Source organism: Tachypleus tridentatus, chromosome 8 (assembly GCF_004210375.1).
Source record: "Tachypleus tridentatus isolate NWPU-2018 chromosome 8, ASM421037v1, whole genome shotgun sequence".
NCBI lineage: Eukaryota > Metazoa > Arthropoda > Merostomata > Xiphosura > Limulidae > Tachypleus > Tachypleus tridentatus.
The window spans coordinates 70960363-70982944 of NC_134832.1; the positions used below are offsets into that span (position 1 = coordinate 70960363).

General features: G+C 31.6%; 1 protein-coding gene across 1 annotated transcript; it reads left to right on the forward strand.

Moving 5' to 3' along the window:
* Positions 1-4043: 4043 nt before the first annotated feature.
* Positions 4044-21030, forward strand: LOC143222630 (uncharacterized). The gene is made up of 11 exons (XM_076449341.1): positions 4044-4262; positions 4688-4800; positions 5876-5940; positions 7089-7119; positions 12009-12241; positions 13516-13652; positions 14705-14880; positions 16884-16974; positions 17816-17993; positions 18591-18789; positions 20206-21030. The coding sequence occupies exons 3-11, from the start codon at positions 5905-5907 to the stop codon at positions 20505-20507; spliced, it is 1383 nt and encodes a 460-aa protein (XP_076305456.1). The 5' UTR covers positions 4044-4262; positions 4688-4800; positions 5876-5904; the 3' UTR covers positions 20508-21030.
* The last annotated feature ends 1552 nt before the right edge of the window (positions 21031-22582 follow it).

Consider the following 22582-nt stretch of genomic DNA (forward strand, 5'->3'; position numbering starts at 1 on the left):
CACAGGGGAGCGGCAATACAGCGCATGAGTTTCAGTGCTTTCAGTACGTTGCTATGGGACGCATAACACATACTTCCATCTTAGTGAAGACGTTGAGTTCTGCAGATCTATGTCTCTTTGATGTTAATTGTTAAGCAACAACGACGATTGTGTTTTTAATATTTTATAAATATATGTAGGTAACAATATTGGAGGGCCGAAGGGGAGCTTGTCTCATTGGGGAGGCTCAAGCCCCCCAAGCCCCCCCTTTGGCGCCGCCACTGCCCTTTTCAGTTTTTTAGCAATTTCTCTTCCCCGACATCCATCGTGGTCTTTCACTATGTGTTTTACTACAATTAAACAAACAACTAAGGAAATACCTATCTCATCAAATGGAAAAACATAACTAACTTTCACGAGCCATTTTTAATCCTCAATGTACCCATCGCTCTCGCAAATTAATAATGAAACTAAGATAATCGTTAAAAAAGGTGTAAGTATAATATAACGAGATCAATCTCTAATATCTTAGAATTTTCAATTTGATACAAACAATCAACTGCAAATATGAATAACCTGTTGTATGTGTACTCGACCGTTTCTAAATATTTTATCCTGCAAAATGACAAACATATTCCAATTGTTACTACTTCTTTCACTTGTTAAAGTTTCAATATTAAACGAGCTGAAAACGTTTTTTGCACGTACCTGTACAAACTCATGAAAATACCGACTGACAGTTGAAAACGTCAAAAAAGATGCGACCCTGTCCCTCGGGTGTTTGTCAGTTATTTGAACATTTTATGAAATCTTATTTTATTTATTTTATAGGGAGTGTAAACCCCTAGATTGCTCTACTTCTTGGTAGCACAAAAGATAATGTAATTTCTACGTTTTATTGAAATAGTTACAATATTAACAGATTTAAGAAAATGTTAAGAGATGTCATAGTAGTAGTTCTGTTTTCTCATTATAGTCAATGCAGGTTCATAAGCTTTGTGTACTTTTCCTTTTGTTTTCACCTACCATAACTTTCAGTCAATGTTAAACGTTTCAATGATTATTTGATGTGAACCATATTTCTACACATATCATGTAAAAAAAGTATTTCATTATCAAAAGATAATCCCCAAGGGTTTCCCTTCAGCATAAAATCAGGTTTAAAACAACAATAGGTTGGATTAGAATATGACGTCGTAGTTTACATTCCAAACTCTATGAGAACGTAACCTGTGAGGCTACGTTACGTGTTAGTAACGTATTTGTCTGACTTGATACAAAAGAGCGGCTTCCCCAGGCCATAAGTTCATAACAACCGTGGACATTCCTGAGCAGCAAAGCAATTAAATTGTTCTAACTATGGCCAGGACAAATATGTCAGCCAGTTCTGTTACTAGTAGTCTTTCTTGCCTGCTGTCACTGTAAATGAATCAATGGCCCAAATCGAGAAGGGCAGTCACATAAATAGTTGAACCTACATTATCTTTCCTAAAGCAACGAGGTATCGAGTGGTTGAACACTGTGGATTTCCCCGGAACATGGCGTGCGTGAGGCTACAGACTACACTGCCGCATCAAGAATAATAACCTATATTTGAGCAACCAACACAATGAGAGTTCAGTAAGAAATATCCAGGCATTTTGATAGTAGAAAAAGTGAGCAGTACCTCTGAATAAGACCTTTCTTCTCTTATAAGAATTGTGACAAATCAATTTTTTTTTTTTTTTGCTGACACGGCCTATGTTATTTATCTTATCAGACTCGTAAAAAAAAAGAACCTAAGTATAAAGCTACACGGCTTTTTATCTACTCTTTTTCCAGAGTCGCTGCAATCCATACCTTCTGTTAGCTTACTTAGAACGTAGTTAGCTAGCAGAAAATAAACGAACCAAAGATGAATGCTTGAAACTACTTTTAAAGTGTTATGATATGTGCCATCGAAGATGGAAGGAAGTTATGTTTTCACCCACGTGTGTTTGTGTGTCAGGAATGTTTTTCAAAAACAGATAAATAGATTTGGACAAAAGCTAGTATAAAGTTAGGCTATGATCTAAATTAGAAGTTAATAGTTTTTGGAGGGTCAAGGATATGAAAATCTAAAAATTCTATATCTTTTACATTGGTTTGTTTTGTTTTAAATTTCTCGCAAAGCTACTCGAGGGCTATCAGCGCTAGCTGTCCCTAATTTAGCAGTGTAAGACTAAAGGGAAGGTAGCTAGTCATCACCACCCACTGCCAACTCTAAGGCTACTCTTTTACCAACGAATAGTGGAATTGACCGTAACATTATAACGCCCCCACGGCTGAAAGGGCTAGCATGTTTGGTGTGACGGGGATTCGAACCCGCAACTCTCAGATTACGAGTCGAATGCCTTAACCATCTGGCCATGCGAGGCCTTATCTGTTACACAGGACTGATTTTTCACATTATTTTTGCCCTATAACTTTGTAAAAATTGAACGGATTGTGATGAAATTTGTTGGACATATATAGAATATTATTCCTCATTGTCCTGACAAAAGCGGTTTGTGTGCGTTGATAACGAAGAACATACGGACATATTTTTGTATTTTTTGAGACCTGAATATGATCAACCCTGCGTGATAGAGGTATGCGCTTTACTTAGTGCCCCTCTAAATATATACTTATTAACCTCCGAAATTACCCACTTCTTTCTAAATCATTATCTACGAGTATGATCCACTACCGTGTTAAGTAATTTTACTTTATGCAAGTAACCATTCTCCTTGTAAGGAACTGATCAGTAGAAATCTATCGAAGTAACCCTAAACCACCGATTTCTGGAATGGCCATCTTGTTTATCATCCTAGTAGGCTCAGGACTAAAAAATACTAGCCTCATGCGGCAGTTGTTAATAACAAAAACCCCAATAAACATATTGATCTACTGTGGTAACATCTAAACATTTCCTGTGAATTATTAGTACAGACTTTACAAATAACGGACCACTTAATGAACATTATTATGAATTTTCTTAAGTTTTATTTTATTTTTATTTATTTAAACAAATTCACAGTTAAAAAAGAATACTAATATCCAAGTTGAATAGAAAAAAGTTGATACATAAAAACGATGAATCCGGCCAGAGATTGTTTTGGTAAACATCAAATATCTCTTAAAAACACAATAGGCTTAAGTGATACTGGTATTTAATGACATCTGAAGTCAAAAATTTGGATGTACATGAACAATCAAAGTTTGTGATATGTAATTGAAAAGTTATGTATTGTAGTAGAGCTGGTAGGGAAGTAATGTTGTTGTTATTTCAATACACTTAGAAAGCTTCAACATGTCGTCACTAACACTTTATCTTTTGAACTTTAGAACTGTTAAAATAACCGTCTTAGTTTATTCGCTACATATTTGCTGAATAGGCTGAGGTTTCACAGGATAACCATTATATCCATGCATATTACTATCTACTAATTACAGTTTATGATGTACTCATACATCTCATTTAAAATATTTTACTCATTTATGAAACACATATATTTTAAGTAGTAAGACGTTTAGACGCTAACTCACAATTTAACGAACGTAGATTACAAAAATATGTTTTATTAATGTGATATCTAAAATGAGTTATAGCTCTATTTAAATGGTTCAAAAGTAAATTTCCTGATAAGATACTTTATCCACTACATCTTGAACTCCAATACTACGGTTTGAATATTTAAATATTTTGTATTTAAGCCACAATTGACGCCCAAGTTCATTTATCAAAAGTTCACATTTTTATTTTTCGTTTTAGCGTGTACTGACAAACTTAGTGGAGAACTGAACACGTGCTTTCAATAAAGTATCGAAAAATATTTTAAATAATTAGTTTTCTATACAACTTTACTCAGGAGAATTTAGAAAACCTATGATTTCTACTTGCAAATAAAAATGTCTCTCAGATTACCAGCGTAGATATTTATTTACTCATTGAACGATAAAAACAACCGAAGCGAATATCGAATCGTACATTGTTGGTCACCTTGCGCACTGTCAAATAACTCCAAAATTATAACGCTCTCTGCACTAAAGGACGTTCATTCACGGCTCGATTTAAAAACAGTCAGAAGTTATGAGAGAGTAAGCACTACTGATCTGTCATAATCGTGCAACGTTCCACAAATTTCAAACCTTTCCAAGAAACAGATTTGCCCGTGTTATTGTATACCATTTGCAACGTCAGATTTCCGAAGCTGAATCGTAGAGTCTTTACGAAAATTGAAAAGGGGTTAGTTAAAATAGGGTGATTAGGGTTACAAGCCAGGGTATGTATTATATTTAGATACTAAATATATAATAGTAAAGTATATCTATAAATATAACATTTAACCCTTTGACTTGAAATACATCACTAAGTGTAAATGAATGTGAAAGTTCATCTTATATTGATACTTTGAAAATCAAAATATTAAATTTAAATGAAAATATGTTATTAATATTCACGTTTCAACCGTTGTTGCTAATATAGTCTTGGCCTTCGTACTCTAAATATTACTAGTAGTATATCCCAAAAATGTTACACTTCATTATAATAAACAGTATATCACTGAATGAAAAACAAATCAACTTTAATCGATTTATATGTCAAGTGTCAAACTTTATTTGTAATTGAAACTATATCTAAGTGTTAAATATTTGAGCTTCGATATGTATATTTCTTTTAACAACAGTCTATGTGTTTTTCTCATAGCAAAGCCACATCGGGCTATCTACTGAGCCCACCGAGGGGAATCGCACCGCTGATTTTAGCGTTGTAAATCCGTAGACATACTGCTGTACTAGCGGATACCTTTTAACAACAGAGTAGGCTTTTGATTTTACCCACATAAATATATAAATATTCATAAAAACCTCGTTTTACAAAATTATTTTAAAGGAAAATGGCCTAAAAATGTAGTGAACAAAAAATGTATGCTGTAGTGAACACTTATGTTAGAAAATTTAAAAAAAGGATTATATATTGTTGTTTTATTTGAAGGAATGATTTTAAAGTTTAAGCACATTTGGATTACTTTATTAAGAAAGAAAATGCTTATTATAATCCAAATATTTGTGTGTTTGTTTGTTTTGAGTTAAGCACAAAGCTACACAATGGGTTATCTGTGCTCTGCCCACCACGGGTATCGAAACCCGACTTTTAGTGTATAAGTCCGCAGACATACCACCGTGCCACTAGTGGGGCGATATAATCCAAATAAAGGTTTCATAATTTGTGTACAAATTTAATTTATAACCAATCATGTAAAATTAAATATTGGCTCTTTATTACATACTAATTTCATAACATAATATGTTGTAGATACTGGTTTGATAATATATGCAGATACTGAATCTATATCATCTACTGGTTTGATAATATACGCAGATGTTGAATCTGTATCAACTAGTGGTTTGATAACACAAGCAGATACTGAATCTGTATCAACTACTGGTTTCATAAACTTTACCTGTTACCGCACCTGTTCCATTTATTGGTTCCTTACCACATACATGTACAGGTTGATATCTATAATGGTTTAATTGTACAACCAAGTGTTGGATATGTCTTAAATAATGGTTTTTATGGCATAAGCAATCATTGAATTTATTCCACATATGCTGAATGCATATTCTTTAATAGGTTAATTGTAAAAATCAGACTTTGAGAACGTTCTCTTTAATTGTTCTAGATTTTGACTTTGTAACAAGTATATTTATAGTAAATGTTTTTCAATACCAGATATTCTGAACAGTAAAGTTCTAGGTTATTAATATTTCATATGGTGACTTACTAATGTTGTTGTGTGGATTGTAATTTATTTATTGTAGTTTATTAGTACATACAATTTCAATAAATTATAAAATCTTATATCGAATAATTCTCTCCTGTGTCTTACAGAAAAACTGAACCAAAGTTCAACATTCCAGATGATCTTTTGTGCGTTTCTCGTTTCCTTAAATCTGGTAAGGCTCTAAATCTTAGGAATTTTCTTTATTTGTTAAATTTCATTCCTTTACCAACCAGGATTTGTTCGTACGGAAATTTGTGTCTAAGGATTTGTAAAAGTCGTACCTCAAAACATTAAAATAGTTAAAACCTGTACTTTTCTAGCCAATGAAGTTCATAAACCGTTTCTTCTTTTTTTGTAATGTTTATAATAACACAAGGGTTGTCTGATTTAACTGTCCTTAATTCTAAACTAATAGACTATAGTGAAAGCATCCATCGCCAACAGTTCAGTTATTCTAATAAACAGTTGCCTTTCCTTATTACGCACTTGCTCTCACAAATGTGCAGAGAGCAATTTTTTTTGCCCGACCACATTACAATATATATACCTGAAACAAATAAACGTATTTTGACTTATCTTGAATATTTTTAAGCTTATCTTACAGCTAGGGCCCTGGCATGGCTGGTAATTAGGGCACTCAAATCGCAGTCTGTGGATTGCGAGTTCGAATCTCTCTCATCAAATATACGTGGGTGTGTTATACTCTGACGATCAGTCCCACTATTTGTTGATAAAAGATTAGCCCAAGTGTTGCTGACCAGATGTCCTCCCTCTAGTCTATTACTGCCAAATTAGGGCTAGGTAGACAGCCTTTGAGTAACTTTGTACAAAATTCAAAACAAATAAACAAGCTTACAATTAATGAATTAGTTAAACTGCAGATAATTAAGATTATCATTTTTCACGAAATCAAGCTTTAAAACGTTTTGTTTCTTTCTTTCTTACTTCTAGCACAATGCAGCACATTAGGCAATCTGCATTCTGTCTATAACGGGAAGTCTAACGCCATGTTTTAGCATTGTATGTCTGAAATCTTAGATTTGATCTCATAAGAGATAGCTTTAAATTTATTACAAAAGTTTTCTCGACTATGTCGTTAAACGAAAAGGTAAAATTAAAAAAAAAGAATGGTTTTTATTGAATATTTATCCTCTGTTCCCTCAACAGTAAGTCGGAGGGCTTATAACGCTGAAATCAGGTTTCTGTACCTGTGTGAGGAGAGCACAAGTAAATGGTTCATTGAGTAGCTTTGCACTCAACAACAAACAAAATTTAGTTTTTCAGTATGTCTTCTACTTTTTTCACTGTTTTTCCTTTTAGGTACTAACATCAGGAGCCGAAGAATATGAAGGTTAGTGTAAAATATTATCTTGCGTCTACTCAATATCATTTGGATATTGTTTACTTACTTAAAATTTAGAATTACAATATTAAAATATTGTTTATCAGTAAAACAACGATATTTTGTTCATTTGGATAATTTCCGCTGTCAGAATCTGTGCTACAAATAAGTAAAAATGTTCATAATTATAATCATAGAGCGATGTCGTTTAAAGTGGTGAGTACGTTACAATAAAACAATTTTTAATATACAATTCAATAACTCACATGACACTCACAACTGATATAAAGACATGATGGAACGACGTCTACCAGAATTACATGTTGTTATCCTCTGGCGTTTCGTAGGTAGCATAATGCCATTGAAAATTGATCGCTTGTGAAATTCTTACGACGCAAAATATGCATACATTCAGATCATAAAAATGTATTCAGATCAGGGTATTAGAGTTTCTAAATCGGATATATCTCTGGTAATCGTTGGCTTTGGAAAGCAAATATATATATAAATGGATCAGCTTTGGTTACTAGAACCATTTAGAAAAGAACAAAAATAAACCTGCAACATGTCATTTACAAGCAAAACAGATGTGGATCCAAGAAAATGAAGGTCAATGGCAAAAGTCATCTACGTGTATCATGCAACAATATACAATATAATAAAGACGGATACCCATGTGGTAAAGGATATGCAACAGTATACAATGTAATAAAGAAGGATACTCATCTGGTAAAGCGATGTTAGATACATGTACATAAATTGCTTGTATGACATATCTTTCAATCGTCGCAGAATTCCCAAGCTGTCGGAGAATGAAACGGGAACTTATGCTTTTTCTTACATAGATATACTGGTCAAGTGTTTGTAAGGATTTTCATTAGATGTATTATAAAAACCTGATGAGAACAGTGTTGTGCTTTGAATATGACAGCCTCACGATTGAAATTTTAGCAATGGGAACTATGTTGCAGAGCTATTGTCAAGATGCGTGGGTGTAAGATAAAGTATAATAGGCATAGGATGGACTTTAATGACGCTCTTAGGCTCCATATTCGTTTAAATATGTCTTGTTTAACCTTCTATATTTTTCTCTCATATTCAAGTTAATATTTGGTTTTATATTCTATAAAGTCTAAGTGTAAAAGCTCCTATGATTTTTATCTGTTCAAAACTCTTTGAAGATATTGTTTTCTGGCTTCTACTTTAAGTAGTAAGGTAGTATCACTTTTACAATATACAAAATCTATCATCCTTTTACCTCAGAGATTTATAGATAGTTCTATGACCACTTAAAATATAGTTCCGCTACAATGAATACAATTAGCTTACACCTTGCCGTCGGTTACGATGTGAATTGTTTTATCGTGTACTTTCATGAAGTTTCTTGTCTTCTTTTTTCTCAAAAAATATTTGTAAAATTAATAAAAAATTGAAACTACCAAAATTTTCTGACTTCACTATTTCTTTCTCGTATACGGCCCAGCTGACCAAGTGTGTTAAAGCGTTCGACTCGTAATCCGAGGGTCGCGGCTTCGAATCCCGGTCGCACCAAACATGCACCCCTTTCAACCGTGGGGGCGTTATAATGTGAAGGTCAATCCCACTATTCGTTGGTAAAAGAGTAGCCCAAAGAGCTGGCGGTGGGTGGTGATGACCAGCTGCCTTCCCTCTAGTCTTACACTGCTAAATTAGGGACGGCTAGCACAGATAGCCCTCGAGTAGTTTTGTGCGAAATTCAAAAAACAAACAAATTATTTCTTTCTCCTATACAGCTGATAAGTCGTTTAGTTCTTATAATTTGGCAAGTTAATGATTATATTTTTTTACTTAACTCATTTTCTCAGTTAACACTTTTTTCTTCTATTTCACAATACTTATATTTCACTGCAAATATAGTTCACTTCAGTTTCTCTGTAGAAACATACATCACTAGAATTTTAATAAAGACACATAATGTAACATGAATTATCTGCATAAAGATGTGTGTGTATAAAGGCGACATTATCAATTTTGCTTTTGTATATTTATCTCCCAAAGGATTGAATTTTAAGCCTCAACATAATAAAGAAAAGAAAATGTTATTTCCTTCATGTAATTGTAACGAATTTAATATTATATATTTATTTTAATATCTATGTTTGTTTCAGTTTAATACATATTTAGAAATGCATTTAACGATAGATGTTAAATTGTCTAAGTCCCGCTTGTTCTCAAAATTTGTAGAAGATTCTCGAGCGTAAAAATCAATAAGATACATTTAAGTAAATACCAGTATTGTTGAGCCAACTGAGCTTTTTAGAACTCCGCCTTAAAGCTGATAAATTGCAACACGCGGAGGGATATTTTGATATTGTTAGTTTGTGCTAATCAGTATACTATAAGCCTCAGAAGTTATAATTGTAATAAACGCTTATTAATCGAAAAACTATAGGCATTTGACCGGGAACTTTACATATTTCGAGCATTACAAATAGTTTTACTTCAGTGAATTAACTTCGGAGAAAATTAGATATTTTTTTCGGTGTAAACTTACGTGTGCTCAGAGAAGCAGCTAGCTAGCTTCCCCTCTAAAGAAGCGTACCTGTATATCAACATAGAATTAATTCGCTCTCCATGAACCATCGATAAGATATCCAGTTCCAGATTAGATAGAAGACTCAGTATTATTTGTAAGTTTGCAAAACTTTTGTATATACAAATTACCGTATGTAATAACTTTTCTAATAACACTGCACAACAATATTTTAAAAAGTTTTGCTCCCTGAAGAGTTTTTGCTGATTGTGACAGGTACCTGGTGGGTATGCACAAATATAGGTTTGGTTTTGCTTCATCACGTAGTAACTCTGAGAAATAGACAGTTAACTGTTTACAGGCAATAACATATTTAATTGCATTTATGTTTCTAATACGCTATTATATTCAACATAATTAAAAGTGTTTTGCTCCTGATTTTCGTTTGTATTCAATGTCCGGTGCATCACGTTGCAGTATGCAACAGCAGTCAGCAAGCATTGACAGATTCCAGTTGCCCTGATATCGTTTTTCCATTGTAGCAATATCTTGATGAAATTAAATATTTCAATGAAACAGTACGTGATGGAAAAATTTGAATGTGATTTTCGTGATCAGCAGCCGAAAATCTATACGGAACACCCAACAGTGTTCAAGAAGCAAAAACTTTGTTGTGCAGTGTAACCGTTAATATAAACTGTATTGTTGTTTGTATATTAAAATATATTTCTGTTAAGAAATGAAGTTGAGTGTATCAATCTTGTTAGCAAATATCATAAGTTTGATACATATCGACATTCAATTAACTTCTAAATTCAAATTAAAGTATCCAGCTATTTGAAATCTTAATACATAATGTACGTAACAAAATAAATCGGAGACCCACCCGAGATAAATTATAATACGTAACACAATGCACGTATTGAAATTACATCATTATCGTTGATGCAGCATGACAACTACTTTTGATAAATGTATATTAACTTATTCATAAAATTCACGCATTCAATGTCTTCTTTCCATTTCAAAATTGAAAATACCATGTCAGGTTGTCGTTATATAACATACAGTATAGAAATGTATGTAAAAATACAAAATACTACATTACAAAAAAGTTACAATGTTGTGAGATGGAAATCATCAGCAGAAACGTCAGGTATACTTTGGATAATATTCGTCACTATATAGAAAAACACAAGGAGCTCATCTTTTGCAACCATGATATTCCACTACACTACTACACCACCTTTAGCAGCTTGAAGCATTGCAACAGAACAATCACAGTCAAAGAACTCGTGTTGTCTTTTTTCATATCTTTATTCCTTTGCTAATACAGTAAATAATAAAATACGACTTTATTAAGTATATCCTGCTCTCTAAGCAAAACAAAAGCCGTGTTTATATTTAAAAATAAGCATTTTTTTATACTCGGAGAGATACTTGATCTTACTCATTATTTTACAAACTAATCATGACATGATTGTACCTGTTTATACTTTCGTCCCTAAGACATGTGTCCGGCAACGGTCAATTGCAAATTTTCTCTTTGTTAACCTGAAGATGACCTAGGAAGGTCGAAACATTGTTCTCTGCTTTAGTAGTAAACATGTTAATACCCATACCAGACGTTCTGAGATATATTTTTACTTCAACTGGGATTCTCGTTATCAGTGATATGATTGTATTTCTGCATTTGTAAGTACAAACAACCACCACATATTACTTATATTTTGAATAAGCAAATAAATGGAGACACCTATAAGCGTGAGTGTATCTTAAAAAATCAATTATTTGATGTTAGTTATTTTTTTAAATGTTATTTTTAAATAATTAAAATGAAAATACTCATACACTCATAATTACCTATGCATATTTGCATATTCAAATGATGATAATCATTTAATCTTCAAGAGAGTTAATACTTATTTAGTTATTTATTGTGTGTGTTACTTATTAAGTAATCATATCATTTATGAAGAATGTATCTCATTATCTCATTAAGGCTTAAACACATCATCTGAAATCATAAGAATCACATCAGACAGTAGCTGTTCAAAGTTTGTTTGTTTTTGGTAGAAAGTTATAGACAAAATTTCGGGACTCACGTTGGCTAAGTTTTGAAGATATGTCTTCCTGTGTGCAAGTACTGAGCAAGGGTTCATATGTTTGTCATAGCGTAAGTCATGAGTCGAAGCTAAAGCGTTTCGTTTTCTGTTGTGTTCTAAGCAAAGGCTTCAAATCTAGTATGCTGTAAGCTATAGCATCTTGTTTTGTGGCTTTTGCTCACAGCTTTAATAGCAAATACATAATCTCTGGTTAATATCAGTTAAAAAACACGTTTTGTTATAACCTAATATATTTCTTAACTTTTCACTCTGATACGCAGTATCGGATATTAAGTGTCACGAAGGCACAGATTCAGATGGAAAAGACATTATTACGGCTACTCTTAGAAAGCCAGATGGATTCAGAGGTCACCCAGTGTTTACCGAAAACAGAGGAATTCAACCACAGAAACACAACAAATGCCAGATTATACCAGATCTAAACGACCTGTCCAGTTCAGTCTACTTTCTTCGTGTTATGGACTTCACTGTGTGTCCAGTGAAGAAACAGAAAGTAAGTAGTTTATAACCATGTTAGCTTTTTAGTTTTGTATATTTTATGCTGTTTTTTACTCCTAACGAGTCACAAGCACTATGCTAACGAATAGCTTATAATAGTTTTCAGTTATAGTCATCAATGATTTTTTTATACACTTTGTTAGCTCATGCAAAATTACTTTTTCATCATTAGAAGTAGCCTAAAAGTTGATGCTATCCAATTGAGGCAAACATAAAGCCAAATTTGATGTGTCAGTATTGCCAGGACTCATTAGATGATCAAAGAAATCCCGCCTCAAATAAGAATCATATCAGGAAATAATTTGATATTTTAATTCAAACAACAAGAACCAAAATTTCTATGCAAATTTAGATATCTTCTCTACATCCTTATAAACTTAGCCGATGTCCGATAAAAGGAAATTGAACTATTTACCAAAATCAGGAATGAGGTTCTAAAAATCTGAGTCATCAAAATTAATGTAAAACTCTAAGAAATTAAAAAAATAAACCTAAAACATCTCAGGCTCATATTTTACTGACCTCAACACCTAATTTAATTATGTTTTATTCGATATTCAGTAGAACACATATAAAGATAGCTTTCCACAACTCACTACTACCATCTAGTGATTAAATTATGAACTGAATATAAAGTATGTGTGACAAGCATTTTATACTGGTAGATCTAAATTTCAAAATAGAAATTATATGACAAGTCTTTTACTTATGTAAAAAAGTAACGATTTCAGCTCTTTTTATATTTCATCATCAAAAAATAATATTTACTTTATTAATATTCACGAACATCTTTATCTCTTACAATTTATAAAACTTTAAAACTGTGGGAAGTCTATTTCAATAAAAAACACAAAATATAAATAGTGGGTGTATATACTTACTGTAATTTTTTAATTAATAAGATATGTTAGTGAACTTTAAATCCTATTCTGTCTGGTTTTGTTAGTTTTTTTCCATATTTTTACCTGAGGCATTAAAAAGAACCAATATTATTATCAGCAACCCCAAAAATATGTATTACAGAAAAATGCATTAATTTCAAAAAAGTTATTGGTTACATATCTGGTTACGAAATGTGATTGATGTAACTAACTCGCGAAATTCGTTAGCAAGTAATCAAATAGTAGTAGTATCACTAAAGTCAGTATAAATTAGTTACTCGAGGTCAATAAATTTTCTGGTTTGAAAGGGAATGAATAAAAAAACAAAAGACAAAATTTAAAGCGTAAAAATATGTATTAAGTATAACTCATCTTCTCTTGGTTACAGGGATTCTTGAATGTGCAAGTGTGGTTTCCTCAAATTACTGGAGTGGTGCTCATGAATGATCAAGACGTTTCCATCATGTGTCAGCCTCCTGAGCACGTGATTACAGAGAAACAAATCACAAGCTTTTCAGGGAACTTGTAAGATGGCTGGTTTCTGGTGATACTATTGAAAAACTTTGTTATTGTTGCAACTATTTATAAAATATATGATAAATGTCAGTATATGTATTTTACGATCTCGTACTGTATTTGCAAAGTCATTTATGCACTGTATGCTTCACACTTAATCAGAAACAATTAGCACAAACAAAAATAATAACTCAAAATAAAACCCAAATTAATTTTAATATAATTTTATTTAAAACGTATTAATATCAAATAATACGGTTTACACAATATTTCTGTTTTTACACGAGTAATGTTCCTAGCATGGTAACAAAAGTTATTGAAAAATAAGTTGATTACAATTTCGTTTTCCTTTCGCATTTTTTTATTATTATTTTTGGACTAAAATTTCAAAGAATCCTAATAATTTCCAATAATTTCTTTTCCTAAAAGAAATAATCACTTTATGAATGTTTTAAAAACAATTTTTAATGTTCGATAAAATCTTTTTCAATAGTAAAACGCTCAACTCGCAATCTGCCAAATCCCTGCCACCAAACATGCTCGACCTATACACCGTAAAGACGTTATGATGTACCATCAACTACACTATTAACTGGTAAAAAGTAGCCTAAGAGTTGGCAGTGGGTGACATTAACTATCTGCCTACTACAAAATTAGGGATAGCTAGCGCAGATAGCCCTGGAGTAGTTTTATTTATGTTTTTATTACATAGTTACAATGTTTTTGGTTTCTACAATACATTGAAAAAAACACTATTCAGTTTTAAAAGAGGAATTTCATATTACTCTTTAAATTACATTTTTTTTCTCTTCATAGCTTAAACTTGTAGCAATAATTAAATCTGGAAACCAAACTCAAATTACAATATCGATTACTATACTGTCTTTAAGTGCCAAAAAACGTCATAATAATTAACTCTTTTTCACCACAACAGTTGTGCTTTAATGCATTACTTTTGCAGGAAAACTAATATATTTACACTATATAATTAAATTATGTTTCTTATCAATGTTATTCAAAATGAATATGTTTTATAAAGATCAGTAAACATCTGTTTGTAGACCATCTTTTGGCCGGGTGTCTGGGACTGTGAAACAAATGTCAGGAAACCTGGAGTATATTATAGAACTTTATCAGGAGTCTACTGCCAGAAGTGGAATATTTGACATCCCGGTAGATGACGCTGTGCCGATTGGTACTTTATTGCAACTACGAGCTGCCATTAATACAAACTCAGGTTTTCTGTTTTCATTATCAACTACTTTTTGATTATAATTTAATCATTAAGATATTGCAATATTTATTGAATTATAAAATATTTCAATTTTAATAACTATTAGATCAACAATGGAAGAGTAAACACTATTTATGTTTGAAAAAGTTTAGTATATAAGCAATCTTCTGAGTCTACTGCAAAAAATCGGACCCCAAAGCTAAACATTGTAAGTTGTGGATCTGTCGTTTTCCCACTTGGAAATACAGACAATAAACTACTGTCAGAAAAATGTCCATTTAAAGGAAGCAAATGCATTTTATTTGAAAATTAATGGATTGCTTATTTTCATTTAAGTTTAGTAATATTCAAAAAGTTTTAGCTGAAATGTTGAATACTATTATATATTTAAAAACGGCTGGAATGGATGGAGAAGGCACTAATAGAGGAGCGAACAATGTTTCGACCTTCTTCGGTCATCGTTGTTTGCTCCTCTGTCCATTCCAGCCGTTTTTAAATATATAATTTTTCTTCAAGTGGGTTTTCTCGTCATCACGGATTAAAATGTCGAATACTGTATAAATATCCAAAAATAATTGAGACGTGTTATACCATACTACCAAAGATGCTTTCTAGCGTTAACTGGCAGATCAAAACCTTTTTCTTGTAAATATATGTTAAAGAAATCTTTAACATAGATACACAATCATTAAACACTTATTCTGCTGTCATTACATTATTCACGTACCTAAATTAATTTATGTAACTATATGGTAAACTAAAACGGATTCAAAACCTCACAATTTCATGTAAATCCATTGATCCATCCCTGTAAGTTCCTAAAATAACCTTTCTCTTGATATAGAAGTTAATTTTTGAAAAGTTCTTGTCTGTATTTTGATGATTGTTTTAATTTAGTATTTACATGGTAATGCTTTTATCCAACTAAATCAGAGGCCCTCCATTTTCATTCTGCTTACATTGTAGGTGTCAGATGAACCTATATGCAAAATTTCAAAAATTTTTATTAAACATTGAGAGAGAAGTTTAGACAGCAAGAAGCTATTGAGAGTTAGTAGACAGATTTTTCTTGATATATTGTATGTATAGTGTTACTGAACTATAATGTTTTTAATATTTAAAAATGTTTTAAAGTCTTTACTGTGAGAGACTATAATAATATATTAAACAACTTGTTACATCACCATACTTCAAATTTAATTCAGCAACTACCTTTGTTTATTATTCTACCTTGTTTTATTATATGTAGATTTAAGTTTTGCTTATAAAATGTGTTTCTTTCAAAACATGTTAACTCTCGGCTTGTTTGTAAAAGAATTTGTGAAATAATGGGTTGCAGATCATCCTATTATTTTAACTGAAAAAAAGATGTAAAAGCACTAACGGTGATGGTAGCGTTAACTTTAACTCTTTGAGAGCAACTGATTTGTAGACGTTTTAACTTTAGGAGATAAATAACATCTAGCTGTAGCACTGTAGTGTTTTTAGTGTAGACTTAATGAAGTCTAAGTTTACATGCGTAAACAAATGTGTAGTCTTCTTCGTATTTTACACCAGCAATAAAAGTTTAATTATATTTATGAGTTATTGATTCCATGAAAGCTTAAAAAATATTGTAAGGGAGAAAGATATTCTATCGAAACAAAACAAACTTTCTTATAATATAATTTTTATAACTCAGGAGGAACACTATATATACATGTTTGAATGTGTGTGACGACGACCTATTTTTATTATTCTTTTTATTAATCATGTGAACCTACAGATGTAATTTTTCCCTACTTTGCTAACTTGTGACAGTGTTCTTCTAATATTATAGTTAACTATTTACTATAAACGATTTCCTTCAGATTAACACTCGTATATGATTTTTCTGAGGTGAGTTTAGTAGAAAATTTACTCGTGAGAGTTATTTGCTGAATCAGTGCAGTTTATGATAAAAGTTTTTACATGTTTTTAGGTATATATATACCTAAATAAGTAATGAGTATTAATTAACCTTTCAGCATGGAAGTATGCCAAGTTACTGGACGTAGTTGTTGCCAGTAGTCCAGATGACCCTGAAGTCAAAGGTCATATAGTTTTAGTGAAAAACGGGTAAGAGTTTCAACTACTTAACAAGCTTTAGTTGTTGTTTTTAGAAACTATTAAACTCACACACAAAAAACACAGTCTGAACTTTAGAAAGTTACTCAGAAGGTTTCAATATGAAGTATGTTATTTTTTGTAAATGCATAACAATTTAGATCTATTAGGTTGAGGAATAGTTCGTGAGCGTTTTTAAATAATTTCATTCAAGCATTACATGCAAGACTATACAATACTTCAATGCATGAACACATTACACCCAAAACATTTATTATGATACTTTATTTCATGTAATACCTAGGTATCTAGTATGCATTGTTTTAAACGAAATTGCAAGAAATTAAATGCGAAAAGCAGATGGTGTCGAAAATGCTCGATTTTGTCCACTTGACATTCCATTTAATGAGCTGAAAATGAAAGCAAAAAATTAAAGACATATGAAAATCAAACACACCATCTATTAGAGCAGAAAATTATCTACCAAATGGCATGAAATATTTTGCGAAAGCGTTTCATTTATGAATATATTTTTTAACTTGAAAAAACGCTCACGAATTATTCCTCAACCCAATATATTCACTACATTTATAAATCATTAAGTAAACTACAGAACCATTTTCAGGAATTGTTTCTGTTTCCATCTTTTTATGTCTGGGATTGTTAAACGTACGCCATTCAAATAAATAAAATAGTTGTTGCTCCTTCTTAACTCTGTCATAAATTTATCTGCAAACATAATTCCTTTTACGACTCTAAGAGATGGCGCCACATGATTTATAAAGGGTACACAGTTTCGGAGAAAAATAAATTATAATTATTACTAAAATTATGAATACTTTGTCTTTACTAGCTGTAGAGTTAAGGATTTTGAGAGCATTGTACCAAAACAACCAAGCAGAATGGACAAAACACCTGGAGAGGTGACTTTAGACTTCCAGGCATTTCTTTTAGAAAATATGGAGTCGTCAAATCAGCTGTGGCTTCACACTAAGATTGAAGCTTGCATTGAAGCTTCAGATTGTGTTTTGGTAGGACTGGTTTAGATGTTTTTACTTCAAAACAAAGCTTTATTTCAATATAAGTTACTATTCGTAATATTTATCTTATAATTACATCAAATAAATATTTGATCTCGATTGATATAGTAAAGAAACTGAGTCGTTTTTATTGTATTTATGCCAACGCTTCTCCTTTAATCCACCCGTCTTGTACTTCAGCTCCATGCCTATGGGCTTATAACGCGTTGGGCAGAGCATAGTTATCTCTTTGTTTAGCTTTGTGCTTAACAACAAATAAGTAATGCTCTTCCTCATTTTTATCTTTAAGTTAAAATATAGCTTGAAGGACAAAAACAAAATAAAGCGATGCACGTTAATATGCAAAAACGCCTTTGAATAATTTAAAGTGCTTGATTTTATAGTGTAATTATTTTAATAAGCATGTCTGTATGAATACCTAATTCTATAAATCTACTTTAATAGATGTTTTTTGTTTATGCTTTTAGTTTAGAGTAAGTTGGTAATTTTGCATTAAAAGCAAGTAGGAATACGAATATCATATATATGTTATGAATACAATTGATTTACATTAATTGTCTTTTAAATATTTATTTAACCTTTCTGCAGGAGTTCTGCCTTGACTTGTTTCAACCGTATGGTCACGGCCGTAAAAAGAGAGCTGGTTCTAACTTCACTCAATATGTTTCAAACTTCTATGATTTACCGCTAGGTAGAGAAATAAATGTGTCTTCAGCAAAAGAAAAACAATATGTAAAAACAACGTCGATAGGAGAAAACATTGGCATAACTGTTCATGTGCCAGGAGGTGAGAACAGTACTTCGTCTCTGAATTTTCCATCATAAGTAGTCTATACTATGAAATGCTTTATGCTGCATTTTTAATTGTTATAAGTGATAAAACCTCACTTCTGAAAAAACATCAGGTACTATTAAAGTGCTTGAGTATTTGTTTTGTTTTACGTTAAATACTTATAGAGTGTTTACAAATAACCGTCATGATAAATAAGGTAGTATTTTGCGCTTCACTTCGCGCTCTTTGAAACTGAAGATTAAGAAATGTAGGTCCTAACAGTAAATATTGTGTCTATAATGTGATTAATATTGTTTAAAAGTAGTTAATTCTGCATTAAATTATTGTAGTGTCATGATGCATTTGAAAAATTAAATAACTGCTTACCAGTAGTTATGATTGATTATCATATATGTTTTGGCACATTAAGATTACTAAATGGAGCACCGTCCCTTGGACAGAAGTTGTGCAAATTCATGATTAATGAAAGGTTTTCTTAGAATGTAAAGTTGCTGCATAATATGTAATTGTAAAAAAAGAATGCCCGTGAAAACAGCAAAACAAACAAAATTTTAAATTTTTGTGTATCTTCCCTTGTACCTAATCAACATCCATACCAAATTTGGTGAAAATTCATTTAAGGGGGAAAGAAAACAAAACGCCCATAAAAAACCGCAAAACATAAAATGCTAAACTGAAAAATTGCATATATTCCCACGTGGACGTAATGATCCTCCATATGAAGTTGGGTGAAAATCCATTCAAACCTTGCAAAGTAGTTACATAGTTATACAATAAACAGTACTATTTAATAACCCCCACCTTCATCTAATGAACATTTATCGTACAACATTCATAATATTCAAATGGAGAAAAATAATGTTATCCGCGACGGGAAACAGAGGCGAAACAAGAAAAATTGTGACTACTATTGCAAATCTACATGCACAAAGGATAAAAAATTTGCTAAGTTGGGAGATGCACATTGCGCAATAAAAACGTTTTTCCAGTATCGTATAAGCGAGAGTTTCATTATAGCATGATGATGACTTGATATGGTCTGATGGTTATGGCGCTGGCTAAAGCACAATCTGCTTGTCACAGAATCAAATCACTTAACAAATACGTTCACTTTTCAGTCGTAATGGAGTTAAAATGTAACGGTCAATCTTACTGTTCGATAAGAGTAGTTTAAGAATTAGCTATGAGTGGCGTTCGCTAGCTGTATTTCTTCTAGTCTATAACCTCTAAATTAAAAATAACAAACTCTCGAGTAAGTTTATGTGAAATTCAATAAACAAAACAAACACCATGATTAATCAAACGTGAATGTAAGCATATAAGTTTATCTGGAATTTTATGGATTGTTTTTCTGATACATATTTACCACAGCTTTTTTTGTTCAAATTTTTAATTTGTTTTCTTTTTCAGTTGACAAAAATATTGGACAACCACAAGAGCCTTCAGGCTGTATGTCTTTCCTAGTTGTATCCGGAATCCTGGCTTTCCTGGTTGTATTTTTGGCTCTTATTGCTGGTTCATTAGCGCAAAAGCTACAAAATCTCGTAAAAAAAACTCAAATGCTTTCTATGAATAACAGCAGAACAATGTTTTCTCGCAGTTTAATCTCATCTTTGGACACACAGAAAACCGTTAGCTTTACCATACCTGACAAAACAGAAAACAAAGAGTTCGCTCCTTCCTTGAATTCTTCCGTTTTGAGTGAACTATGACTCCTCTTAAACAGTTGTTTTTACACACGAGTGGTGCAAGTAGCTTTGAGCTATTAATGCAATAATATTAAATTTTTAGTTTGTTTTCTAGCAAGTTAAAAGTTATTAAGTAGTTCCTTGAATACGAATACGAGCTAAGAATTACTATTTTAAGGGCTATTGGTTGTGTGACATACACAACAGCAACATGATTTTATTACTACATACATCTTCTGTGGTTTATAGAATTATTTTCATATCCAGAAACGAGCCATTATATTTAGGCATAAGTGGTGTTTAGTTGTGTAAAGTTTAAGAAAATATTTTGGCAAATAAAGGAACACTAAGAACCCACTCTCGAAAATAAACGCAGAAAACTAAAAGTATTCAAAGTTATAATATTTTATTTCAAATACATTCTGTACTACTACTTATATATGTTTATCCATAAAATTATCACTTGAAAACATTATCATTTCTTGACATTTCTGAAACAGTTTTGTTTGGATTGGAAAGAGTATAAATTATCAGAAAGGCCTAAAAAATAAATTGGACAAATAGTTAAATACACCTGGTAAAAGACTTTATATTATTTGAATGACAAGTACATTCTCACTTCTTTACCATCTTCTCTTCCATCCTTCAATAACTGTCATCAACATTGTTGATTTCCATGTACGTGTTTCTTTCATCTAAGTGAAAAACCATGTGGCAATTTAGATGGCGTTTAGGAATGAAGATTTGAGCCTTTTTTGTTAAAGCTCATACTTTGAAAATTCTTATGTCCATTATTTACTATAGTAATATGTCTTGTTCATTGTCTTTTGATAGCGTAATGAGTTTTCTATCTTAAAAAGTTTAAAGATTTGGCTTAATTATTTTTAAAAATGAAACAAAACGTGAAATTATAAGTAAGATGTTTCTATTTTCACAAAAAATTATAGATAGTCATGGCTTAAATATCAATAACGTAAAGACTCGTTAGAAATATAAGTAAAAAAATGGATATTTGCTATTTGATTTGATATTACTTCTCAGTTTATTTTAATAGGCAACTTTAAATGATTGCTGAACTTGAACATATTTAATAAAAATACTTATGAGATGACATAAAATGATGTAACTAGCATGTACTTTAACAAACCATCTTTATCATGTTAAATTGATAGACATTCTTTCACTATCCAGCAGACTTTCGATAGGACTTACAATTAACAGATGACTGACAAACTTCTTGTGAAAAGGTAAAACATAGTTCTTTTAACAGAGCAACTTGCTGAAGTTTTACTTTTGACAGAAAAGAAAATCGGGATATTTATTTCAACATACACCCAGTCTTACGCGACTATGCAATTTGTTTACACAAAACAACGAATCTCATTTTAATTGTTATTTCAACATAACTTGCAAACTAATAAAACAGTAATAAAGTATTTACGGTTACCTTTGAAGTGTGATCCTCGAAGTTGATTGTCTTTGTGTTATAAATTTAACAAAAATGATTTTTAAAATTACTTTTATCATTGTTTAAGAATCACTATTATCATTGGCAATATTACACTTATGTTACTATACTACAAAACTATTGACACTCTGTTAATCAAATAATGAAAAATACTACAAGAATGTCTCCTATAAATGTAAAACATAAATTAGAAAAATTAATATATGTAACCATGCCATGTTACTACATAATATTCTACATTGTTACTTGTCTTAATAACAATGTCGTTTTCCTGCATGTTATTGTATATTATTGTCTTAATTTAGCAACAGTCTTCTTCCTTATGCTTAAAACGAATCGCATGGACTGGTGGTTAGAACGATGGAATTGCAATTTGTGGGTGGTAACTTCGAATACCGCCATTGAAAAAAATCTTTGTACTTCTATCAATTGACCATAAACTATTAACCCTCAGATTCAATGGCAGATCACGATAACATCTAGGCCACTCCCAGCCCGTTACTTAAGGCAATTAGTGTTGCCGGTTTAAAACAAAATGCTAAACCTTTTAAGCTATTGTTAGGAGTTTAATTTAATGAATCAGTATATAGTGTTTTAAAATTTTCAGTTTTTCTTTTTCAAGAACCTATAT